General features: G+C 38.7%; 1 protein-coding gene across 3 annotated transcripts in view; it reads left to right on the forward strand.

Moving 5' to 3' along the window:
* Positions 1–1,338: 1,338 nt before the first annotated feature.
* Positions 1,339–12,477, forward strand: part of ptpn22 (protein tyrosine phosphatase non-receptor type 22) — a 30,893-nt gene continuing 19,754 nt past the window's right edge. For all 3 annotated transcript variants that reach the window (XM_050065068.1, XM_050065070.1, XM_050065069.1), the window contains exons 1-8: positions 1,339–1,918; positions 5,245–5,353; positions 7,460–7,536; positions 7,680–7,775; positions 7,969–8,007; positions 8,236–8,307; positions 8,539–8,598; positions 9,625–9,767. In XM_050065068.1, coding sequence (XP_049921025.1) covers positions 1,817–1,918; positions 5,245–5,353; positions 7,460–7,536; positions 7,680–7,775; positions 7,969–8,007; positions 8,236–8,307; positions 8,539–8,598; positions 9,625–9,767 — 698 coding nt within the window. In that variant the 5' untranslated portion in view covers positions 1,339–1,816. The remainder of the gene's footprint in view (positions 1,919–5,244; positions 5,354–7,459; positions 7,537–7,679; positions 7,776–7,968; positions 8,008–8,235; positions 8,308–8,538; positions 8,599–9,624; positions 9,768–12,477) is intronic.

Raw genomic sequence — 12,477 nt, forward strand, 5'->3', positions numbered from 1 at the left:
TTTAGTTGCAAAAAACATGGCTGAAAATGTCCCAACCTCTCGTTGAAAAATATACACTTTTGTGACAAACAGAACTGGAAATGTCCGGATGTCCAGATCCCTTGTTAAAAATACCCACTTTTGTCGCACAAACACAACTGGAAATGTCCGGACCTCTTGTTAAAAAATACCTGCTTTTCTAACTACAAACACAGCTGAAAATCCCCTTATGTCTCGTTAAAAAAAAAATTCGGTTACATGGCTGGAAATGTCCTGACCTCTTGTTAAAAACAACCTCCTTCTGTTGCTACACATGAAATAAGCTGTAAACAAAGTAAGTTTATAGTTGATTTAATATTAATAATTGTGTTGCACAGGTCAATAATGAATCCAGCATATGAATGAGTTTAGTGTGTGATGAGTGGAAGTAAAAAAAAAAAAAAAAACGTTAACCAAACCAGCTGGTGGGAGGGGGAGAGAAGAGAGGCATTAGAGATGAAGTCACTTAAATAGGCTGTGGCCCAGTTTACACAGGTATCGGTAGTTTCCTGACATCCTTCACCACTCTGCCTGTTGACTCCTGAACCAGGAAGCCAATTTGTCTCAATTTGTAGTTTCAGAATTGAATCTGTCTGATGATGCTTTTAACAATAAAATTCCACAACCCCCTGTGTAAATACAGCCTTGTCAGAATATCTCGTTGTGTAAGTTTACCACAAGGCCACTAGATGTCGTCATGCTACCGATGCAGAGTAACACCTGCTGAGTACAGTGAGCAATACATTGTTTACTTCATATGAACTAAGGCACAGTAGGCTACCTCCTCTCATATGAACTGCATGTCAGCTTTTCTGGTAAGCCTGTTCTCAGTACGTTTTCCTTATCACTCTGATGTTTTCATCTTTATATCATGGTACTAGCTATGTAAGATATACTTTACATATATGTTTCATTATTTTTATCCATACTTGTATTCGCATACAGCTTGTTTTATGTCATAAAGGGAAGTCTCGTATGGATGACTTAATGCCAACAGTTCCTTGAAACAGAGCTCCTCCCATTGCTCTTTAAAGCCTTCTAACTCAAATTTGAAGCTGCTCACCCACTAAACAAATCACATAAGTTTTACAAGAAATGGCAGAGGTTACTGGTAATTAATCTCAAATACTGTGCAGTGGTTTACCAAAACAAATGGCATCTGTGGAGATACAGAAGGCATAAATGAAGACCCAGACAGTTGACTAGGTTAATTCCCCTTTCATCAGAACATCAGGCTTTTCAGGATTCTCAGACACCCTCTGTCTTCACCACTCCCTCTGTCGCTGCCTCCATCCCTACCCACATCCCTCCTCCTCCCCTCTTGTGTGCCCTGAATGTTGTCCAACAGGCTAGACTGCCTGCTTGCACTCTGACTTCGGGTAGCAACAGTTGTTGGTGCAACTTTATATGCATAAATGTGTGGCCCGCACTGTTAGTGGGTGTCTCCCTTCCCGTCCTTCTGCGGCGATGTCATGCAATGAAACACCCGGGTGACTTTAGGACCCAGTGAGAGACACCCAGGGGGCGCGGCAGTATTTTTAATCTGACCACAGAACCTGTTAGCTTACTCTTGCTTCCTCTAAGACAGTTCACTCGTTCCCTCACAATAGTTCCTTGATGTGACAGTTGCAATAGAGAAGTGCTCTGTGTAGCAGCAACAGCAGCAGCGGCAGCAGCAGAGACGCCACAGCCCTGAACTCAAGCCTCGGCGAACCTAATCCATGACCCCTGGATGAGGACCTTTGTGTCCTGACATGCCTGTGAAAGGTGCACTATCCCAGGCAGTGTACAGCCAGCCATGGAGCAGCAGGCCTGGATACTGAGGAGCTTGCTGGCCCAGCTGGAGAGACAGGAGGCTGTGGATGAGCAGGCACCGAATGGCATTGCTGGGGAGTTTGCGGTGAGTCAACTGTCAAGTTCCTTTTGTTGGAGTATTGTTGTTAGTCGTACTGTAGATAAAGAAGACAGATTTCTTCCTAACAGCGATGTTTGTTGACACTGAATGAACTGACAGTACGTACAATCTTAATAGTTTTCCAGACTGCCAAAACGTCACAAAAGGCAACAAGTTCAGGGAAGTAACACGCTGCTATTGTAACGCCACTTTTGTGCTTCCTCTTTGCACTGATGCTTGTCTTTAAAGGCGCATGAACAAGGAAGACTCATAGGCAAATCTATTGTAACATTTAACAACTAACAAGGCTCGTTCAATTAGTCCATCACTTGTTCAGTTATCAGTCATCAGCCTAGTACACACGGAACAATACATGTACATTCACACACAACACATACCCACAAAAACCTCCTCCTCTGAAGTCTTGACACCCAAGATGACATCATCTGTGGGCTGCTGCCATGGTGATGAGTGACATGCCAGTGCCTGAGGACAGCACCGAGTGCTTCACATGCTGCCCCTCTGCTGTCATGCCGCTCCCACCCCGATCACTCCAGAGGAAGGGGTCTACTGCATCACTTCCTTTAAGAACAAAAAGCACTCTGTGGTGTTAGCGGCGCAGATGGTCCACAAGGCCATTAGCAGACTGTTCGGTACTGCGGGAACTGGCCTCCGAACAAAAAGACCAGTGTCTTAACAAATCCTGTGAGCGTGGACGTGCCATGACTTTAATTTCTGTGTCAGACGTTCCACACAGTAAATTCCACGTGGAAATCCTCTCGGTTTGTAAACTGTCATGTCAGTTTCTAGTAAAGTGAGTCATAGATTCTGGTCAGTCAGGGTTGAATCACACAGAAACTGGACATGTATGAATGTTGTGGGATTGGTCACATGCCATTTGACCCCTCGTCTTTTTAACTCTCCTCAAGACTGAACAAGTAGTCATGGAAACACTGAAAAAAAACACGGCAAAACATTTTAAAGGGACCGTTCATCCCCAAATCAAAAATACATATTTTTCCTCTTACCTGTAGTGCTACTTATCAGTCTAGATTGTTTTGGTGTGCGTTGCAGAGTGTTGGAGATATCAGCCGTAGCGATGTCTGCCTTCTCTCTAATATCATGGACTAGATGGCATTTGGTTTGGGGTGCTTAAAAAAGAAAAACTCAGCATCACTGTCTCTTTCCTGAAATCATGACCTGGTTACTCAAGATCATCCACAGGCCTTGTTGTGAGCAGTTTCATGTAGGAACTATTTTCTTTCTACACCTGCCAACTGTATCACTGCAAAGAAGGAAGCGTACATCTACTCATGGAGGAAAGGTTTGTTCTCATGACAGCGCTAGAAGTAAACATAAATGCATCCTCTTTGGCTGAACCGTGACAGTAGGTAAGCTAGCAGTATTGATGTGCTGTGTCCAACTGTATCGGCGTGCAGTAGGAAGCGTGCATCTACTCATGGACGAGAGGCTTGTGTTTGTGACAGTGTGCGATGTAAATATTAACGGTGTTGTCCTTGGCTGAGCCAGCGCATTCTCACTCCCAACACGTCAAAGACCGTGGCTTTGTCAATGATTTTGGCATCAGATACAAATGTACAGAGACACTTTTGGCAGTATGATACACACCATCAGAAACAGCAGCCGCCATCCACAACCAAACTCAAACACTGCCGCTTTGTCAGTGGATGACAGCGTCAGAGATTGGCGACGCAGATGGTTAGGTGGAAGCCTGATTGAAGAATTAGTCAAATATTTTTTGGTGCACACCATTTTTGTCTTTTGTCTGTACATACATTTTTAGTATGGATCCTACACTTTGTTTTATAAATGAGACCCAAGGCTTTCACCAAGGAGCCCACTGTTTGTTTCCTGTTTTAAACCAAAGTCAAAGTTATTTTATTAACAACATAGTGTGCTACTATGTATACCATGCTACACTAGTAACATATGTAACATGACATGTTGCACTTGACGTGACATTGATGTTGTTTTCTAAACTTAACCACACTCTTTTGTTGCTTCATCTTAAGGTAATAAATGTAAAAACAAAGTGTTTTACCTACATATTAAGTTTATTTTTAAAAAGACTGTATGTATGTAACAAGCAGAAACTGTCCACTTTCTGTGAAAATGGAAATGTATTTTTGAAAAGACGCAACGCATGTAACAAGCGTCCATTGAGATGCCGTCCGTGAACGTCCAAAACAATCGCACCTAGCACGTCATATTTTGACATTTAGGACACTGACAATGTGGTAGTATTTGATGAGTTGGGATGAGAACAGGTTGGCTGAGCTGTAACTTTAGTTATCTCAGTGCTGCTAGGTAAGATTGAGTCAGTATCAGTGCGCGGTAATACACTTGGCAGGTCTAGTTCAGTAGAAAGAAAATGGTTCCTACACAAAACTGCTCACAACAAGGTCTGTGGATTATCTTCAGTAACCATGTCATGATTTCTGGAAAGAGACATTGCTGTTGACTTTTTTAAATGTATTTTTCGGTGCTTTGAGCACCACAAGCTGAGTGCCATCTAGTTGTATTATACTGGAGAGGAGGCAGACATCTCTGCAGCCGATATCTCCAACACTCTGCAACTTACACCAAAACAATCTAGAATGATAAACAGTGCTACAGGTAAGAGGAGAAATATGTATGTTTTTATTTTGGGTTGAACTGCCCCTTTAATAAATCAACTACCATCGATTTGTGTCACAGCAGTGACGTGGTATTTAAAATAGAGTTACCTATGACTTGAAAGCATCATACGGTACGCAGCCACCAATATGAAAAAAGATTTTGCTTGATAGAAAAACATTTATTTATCACATTAACCTACCCACATATGCTGAGACTCATATTACTTTGATTCTACCTGCACTGCCTTCATTATGAATAGTCATGAAACTTTGTTTTGCTGATCGTAAGTTGGAGAAACCTTATTTAGGTGTATTAACTCTACACTCGACTATATGTGTGCATTTAATGCCTCAACAAAAGCTGAGGCACATTTTACACTGTATTCTGTTAGAAAAACAGTTTTCAGCTTTTTGGTCATCTTGTTGTGGAATAGCAGTGACACATAGTCTACATAAAAACAAGCTAATACTGGGGACATTTTCATAATACAGCAGTACTCCAATATATAGTCTCAACAAGTTACTTAACCACCAACATGGTTCAGCCACCACCGGCAGATTCTAAACACAACTTAATTTATCAGTTGGGAAAGTGGGGAAAAAGCCGTTTGACATTCACATACCTTAAAGGAATTAAAACTTAAATGCTGTAGTTGAATATAAAATGATTAACTTTCCTTCTTTTTTCACCAGAGGTTAAAAAGTCAGTCAATGAAGTACCGCACTGACAGGACCTTCCCAACCCAGACAGCAGAGAAGCAGGAGAACATCAAGAAGAACCGATACAAAGACATTGTTCCCTGTAAGCTCTGCTCGAGGCACATTTGACATTTATACATCTTCATTAGATGATAAATATACCTCTGCATCAGGGCTGCTCAGATAAGATATGACAGAGAAACTGTGACTGTGTGACCTCTCTATATTCACACCTCTGACACATTAATGCTGAAAGTAAATGTGGATGGATCAAAGAATAGGCTCATGGTATTACAGGCTGCATGGCATTTAGAGGCAGATACACAAACACTGTGATGCAGACAGTGTTTGTGTTGTTTGTGAAAGTGATATGGATGAGCTCGTGTTATGATCTCCTTGGTTAAGGGTCGACAACCTATACGATCAAAAGAGACATTTTTTTACCAGGAAAAAAACAACATAACTTTGCAGAGAAAACGAATTTGTCCACGAGTTATTTAATGCTCTGTTTTCCTCCAAGACTTTCACTTTTCCGGATTTGGAATCTATAGCGAGTTGAGCTAGAGAAACTGGAGATTAGCAACCATTATCTGATGCACATTTAAGTTGGTGAAATGTTAAAAAAAAATTTAATTAGGTGTATAGGTTCTACACGTTTAAAGTTGAAGAATGCAAATATTTCCCCCGTGCTAGCTTGTTAATCTGGTACAAGTAGAGGCCGGCGATATATCCAATATACTCCATGTACCACGCCTTGTTCCACATGACTATATTGTTGAGTATAAATTGTCACGTTGTTTTTTTAGCCACCGGCTATCTACCTCTCTCTGATACACACACACAAAGAAAGACTCACAAACATTATACGTCACACACACACACACTCCTCTGCCCATCCAGACCACCACCGAGCAACAGAGTGTGAGCAGGGCAAAGGTTTTTTTCTCCTCTGCAGGACTGCAGACCACTAATGTTACTATTTAGACACATTCATGCAGTAACACAGCAACCTGCAAATAGTATTAATATATGAACTAGAGAGCTGTTAGTTTGTTAACTATTGCTGTTTGTTTGATCAATACTTAATGCAGCTTTATTATAACAGTACTTTATTTAACTTTATTATGACAGTATTTTATTTATTTTAATCTTAACACTACCTAATTTAACTTTATGACAGCAGTACTTTAACTTTATTATTACACTACTTTATTCAACATTATTACAACAGTACTTTATTTAACTTTATTATAAATTTACTTTATTCATCTTTATTATGACAGTACTTTATTTATCTTAATTATAACAGTACTTAATTTAACTTTATTACAGCAGTACTTTATTAAAATGTATAACAGTACTTTATTCAACTTTATTTTAACACTACTTAATTCAAATTTATTATAACACTACTTTATTCAACATTATTACAACAGTACTTTATTTAACTTTATTATAAATTTACTTTATTCAACTTTATTATGATGGTATTTTATTTATCTTAATTATAACACTACTTAATTTAACTTTATTTTAACACTACATTATTTAACTTTATTGTTACACTACATTATTTAACATTATTACAACAGTACTTTATTTAACTTTATTATAAATTCACTTTATTCAACTTTATTATGACAGTATTTTATTCATCTTTATTATAACTACTTAATTTAACTTTATCATAACACTACTTTATTTAACTTTATTTTAACACTAGTTTATTCAACTTAATTATAACACTATTTTATTTAACTTTATTATAACACTATTTTATTTATCTTAATTATAACAGTACTTTATTCAACTTTATTGTGACAGTATTTTATTTAACTTTATTGTACCTGTAGTTCATTTAATTAAAAAAATATCCTTGTACTTAAAATTTAAAACATTTCAAAATATTGCAATATTTTTTTTTTTAGCTGTATTGTCCAGCCCTAGGTACAAGTGTGATTAATTGTGTTGACAGATTGTATTTGATTAATTTTTAAAAGTACATTCTCTATATCTATTAAATAGGACAATGTGGAATATGTCAATCTGGTTTCAAGAAATAAATACTAATATAATTTCTTCTATCTCTATTTTATTTTAATTCTTTGTATTCTTTTGCACCATAAGGCTGTGAGAGGTGAAACACAGTCAGTGACTTCTGAGTTGTCCAACATTGATATTACAGTTACATATTTCTCTCTCATTTTAGTCGACCACACCAGAGTAAAGCTCACTCTCACCACATCTAAAAATGACACTGAGTACATCAACGCCAGTTTCATCAAGGTAAATTAAGTTTTTTTTTCTAAGCAGAATCCTTTTTTTTTTTTTCAAATAAATTATACTTTCAGTATATGTATATTTACAGTATGTAACTAATGTCACTAAAGTTCTTTGACTCTTGATTAACAGCTGTGTTTTGTCTACAGGGAGCGTCAGGCTCCAGGGCTTACATTGCTACTCAGGGTCCTCTTCCTCACACAGTACTGGACTTCTTGAGGATGCTTTGGGAGTACAACATAAAGGTATGACCCGCCTGCCGTCTGTGGGCACAACAAGGTGTTTCAACATATACTGTTGTTCTCAAAACAACTATTAGCATGTGTTGGGTAAAATGATCCTTACCTTGGTTACATAAACTGACCTTTTGAACTCCACCAGCAGTGATGTGGTATATTTTGGTACATCGTAAATCTTGTTGTCTTGTCTTGGCTCCAGGTCGTGGTGATGGCCTGTCGAGAATTTGAGATGGGAAAGGTAAGACAATTATCTACATATCCATGCTGCTCCTGCTGCTTGTGTACCATCAACACTTGTGCATTCTGTGTGTCAGTTTACCTTCAGCCTGCTGTGGTTTTATAAACCACTACGCTGGGTCACTGCATGTGTTGGTCTGATGTTTAGATTGAAGCCATTTTTTTTTAGAACAATGTGAAATGTAAAATGTGAAAACCACTGTTCTTTCTTTCCTTTTTTTTTTGGTAGAAAAAATCAGAGCGCTACTGGCCACAGAAACAAGAGCAGCCATTTGTTTGTGAGCCGTTTACAGTTTACTGTGTGAGTACTTTTATTTTCACAGTCACACTTCCTACTTTGATGTTTCTGCAGAACTGTTCCATAACATGTGCTGACACACTATCTCACACTATCTTCACACAACATCTGTGTCACACAACGCTTGGTTTTACTATTATTAACACAGTACAAAATAAATTCAAATTATCCACCTTTTTACGGTAACAATAAGTACTCACTTTAAAGATGCACTGCTGTTTTTCTTCTTAACAGGATTCAGAGGAAAATAAAGGAGATTATCTGACAAGGACGTTACGGGTGACTTATCGCAACGTAAGTAGTGTTTATACTGTACTCTGACTGTGAGAATAACTGTCAGGGTGATTCTCCTGAGACAAGCAAGAGATTATCAGCTTATATTGTTGTTAGCTGCTACAAAGACTGGAGGCGGTTGCTGAAATTTCAAAACTCATGTCACATTTGAGATCTTGTAGACAGGATCTACTCACTAAAATCTTTTTTTTTTTAAATTATATTAACAGTTTTATTGTTATTTCTTTCTTTTGGAGTTAACACACATTCAGCAAGGGAAAATCAGATCAGAAAGACACAAGAACAGAGAAAAAGAAATCCCCCCCCCCCCCCCCCCAAAAAAAAAAGTAACATACATTGGATCTCATACATCCGTTGTACACAAGCCTTAAACTGGACGCTACTGTTTTAAAAGTGTACAGACAGTGTCCCAGTGGTCTTCTAGGCCCTTATCAAAGTCTTTGAGTGAGCAGGCTGCCCGTTCCATGTTCAGCAAGTCCAGGTATTCTTTCAGCCAAGACTCCCTAGTGAAACAGGCTGTTTTATGCTTCTACCAGTTTAGAAGAATTAGTCTCTTAACAGATAAGCAACCCAACGTCCATAGGCGCTTAACATTGACTCCAACATTATTGTCCCATTTCAGGCCCAGCAAGCATTCTTTGGGGCACACTGAAAAACTCGGACATAAGAGATATCACTTCTATCCAGAGTGTTTTAACAGCTAGACAGTCCCTGAGCAGGTGGAATAAAGAACCTTGGTTGCCACAATTAAGCCATCTTGGATAATCTAACAGGAGTAATATATGCTCTGCACAGAATCTTATATTGTCTGATCCCTCACACATTTAGAAGATCTCAAAGACGACCTCCAAATTATGTTCCACCAAGAGGCAAAGAAAATAATTTGGTTTATGTAGATCTACAGCTTTTACAATGATACAGTCACTAAAAGCAACATGAATATGTTTGTCATGAACCTTGTTATTAAATGTGCTCTGAAAAGAGGTTTGATTTGTTATTGCATTTGCGATGCTTTTATTTTTCTAGTGTAGCCGAACTTTGAAACAGCTGCACTATTTCAACTGGCCAGATCACGGTGTACCTGACTCCATCCCTCCCATTCTGGACATGCTACAGGAGATGCGCTCCTATCAAGCCCATGATGACATCCCCTTTTGCATCCACTGCAGGTCAGGCTTCCTCATGGAATTTATTTCTACTTAATTCTCCTTAAGAAAAGCGACCTCAATCCATCTATTATCAATAATTTTAGGCCTGTTTCAGGCCTAAAACTGCTTGTTTATTTATAATAAAATCTGCCACAAATATCAATCAGACAATCTGGAATGATAAAAGCATTCAGTTGGAATTTCTGGAGAGGTCCTCGCCTGGTTTCACTCTGATTTAAGTTTTTCAGTGCTGGTAAACACACTACAATTACTTATCTAATTCTACACAACGGTGTTCCACAGGGCTCCATGCTTGGTCCATTATTCTAACCATACATGCTTCGACTGGGCCAAATTATGCAAAAACACGGTGGGAAATTTCATAGCCATGCGTAGCTATCGGGCACTCTGGAATAATAAAACCATTCAGTTGGAATTACTGGAGAGGTTGTCACCTGGTTCCACTCAGATTTTAGTTTTTCAGCGATGGTAAACATGCTACAACTACTTATCAAATTCTATAGGATGGTGTTCCACAAGGCTCCATGCTTGGTCCACTATTCTAACTATATATGCTTTCACTGGGCCAAATTATGCAATAACATGGTGTTAAATTTCATAGCTATGCAGATGACACGCAATTGTATTTATTTACGACCTGAACAGTCTAAATTGTTTGACTGCTTAAAGAGCATTTCAATTTGGATGACTAACAACTATCTGAAATTAAATGAGGAAAGAGAAAGATCTTAGTTACTGGGGCTGAATCAAAGACAAACAGAATTTTAGGTAGCCTTAAAACTCCTGCAAAATAGGTTCAATTTATATTTACAGATTATGACTTATGGTAAGAAATCATTCTGTGTAATTTACGCCAAATACATGGTACACAGATGTGGTGAAACACTTCCGCCACAGCATGCCCACAGCAGGGTGCGCCCAATAGAATAAGCTGAAGAACACACTGACCACAGAAGCTACGCTTGCAATGTGGACACCAAACTGCTCAACCTGGTTTTTAAGCAGCCGGTCTATTTATTTTTCTCTAAGCACGGCTCTGCGGCCCTACAACAGGTAGAAACTACATAGAACTGTGTAAAAAGTGTGTTGTTTAAAATGTTTAAAATTAATACCTCATTGTACCAGAGGCAGTGTGACGCAGCAGAGCAACCTTGCATTTGTTTTTACATTTCACATTAAAGTAAATCAATCAAATCAATGCATCAGGTTAGTAAAACAATCCAGTGAATTTGTTTAGAACCATTTAATTTAGCCTATACCTTACAAACCCCACGTAACCAACTGCCTTACCTCTTGGCAAAACTCAATACACACACAGTGAAGCTAGCAGCAACCACACACTGCAAAGATGGAGTCTGTGTAGCAGGTAAATACCCCTGTCTCACGCTCCACGTCTATGCCTCGTGTACTTCAGCCATCAGACCACATTTTTCAACCTCAGAAATCAAACCAACTATATTTTGCACTGTCCAGGGCAAGGACATTAAATTACACTTTTGTCTTTTCTAATCTTGACTACTGCAGTGCTCTTTTAACTGAACTACCCAAGTAACAAAAGAACAGACTTCAGCTTGCGCAAAATGCAGCTGGAAGAGAAAGTACAAGTAAAAGACAACACATCACAACCATAGTAGCATCTGTCACTGGCTCCCTGTCTCCTTTACTTTTCCTCCTTACTTAGTCGACTGTCTCTGCCTCTATACTCCTAAGAGGAGAGGCAGCCTTTTCTTATTATCAACCAAAACACCCTAAAATGAATATTTGGCAACATCTGTAAATTTTATAATGATTATTATCATATTACTGATGGACAGGTCTTGTTTTGTTGTAAGAAAGCACTTTCACACTGACAGAGTGAAACTCTTGGTTCAGAGTGAGTAGTTACTATGGCAAATGTATTGCCTGTGGGCAGCATGTATACGTCCCCCCACTATAGACCTTAGAAGTTATTGGCACCTCCTCCTATGAGACAGGAAGTGTGCGTAGGCGGATAGCCAGCGACCCACAAGGTTTAAAGTGTATGTGTGGGCATTTCCCCTCAGTTTTTCCAGTCTTACACCTCTGTCTGATTTAAAAGCATCACATCTACCTTTTTAGTGAAACAGTTAAACTCACTTGTATCTATTCACACACGCAACTGCATGAAGTCACGGATTATCAGACAATGGGCTCCTGCGCAGAGATATGCAAAAGCCCCCTCGACTCTTCTACATAGGAGCAGGACAAACACACTTTGTAGTTGTTTAGCCTCTTCTTCTATTGTTGTTTTGCATCTCTTTGTAGTCATAATGTATCATTTTGTGGTTTTGTGTCTCTTAATGGTAATTTTGTGTCTCTGTGAGGCAATATAGTATTTCTTTTGTCATTATGTGTCTCTTAGTGGTTATATTGCCCATTTTTGTAGTTATTTTGTGTCTCTTTATAGCTCCTATGCATCTCTCTTGGTCATTTTAAGCCTCTTCCTGTTTGGTACGTGTTAATTTGAGTAACATTTTGCAAGTAAAGGCCAGGGTTGTAAATGTTGCCGTTGTCCCTGGCTTCTTATGAGTAGAGAAAAAGTCCGCTAGCCGATATGCTAATTTATACAATGTAAAATCCCATACGCTTATGCTAAAAACATTAGCATGTTGTATTTGTGAGGAAAATGTGTCCAGATAAAGACAAGTGTTTGTCTGTGAATGCTGCGAGTTATAGTGAAGCTGATTTGTGT

The sequence above is a fragment of the Epinephelus moara genome, chromosome 16 (genome assembly GCF_006386435.1).
Source record: "Epinephelus moara isolate mb chromosome 16, YSFRI_EMoa_1.0, whole genome shotgun sequence".
Lineage (NCBI taxonomy): Eukaryota > Metazoa > Chordata > Actinopteri > Perciformes > Serranidae > Epinephelus > Epinephelus moara.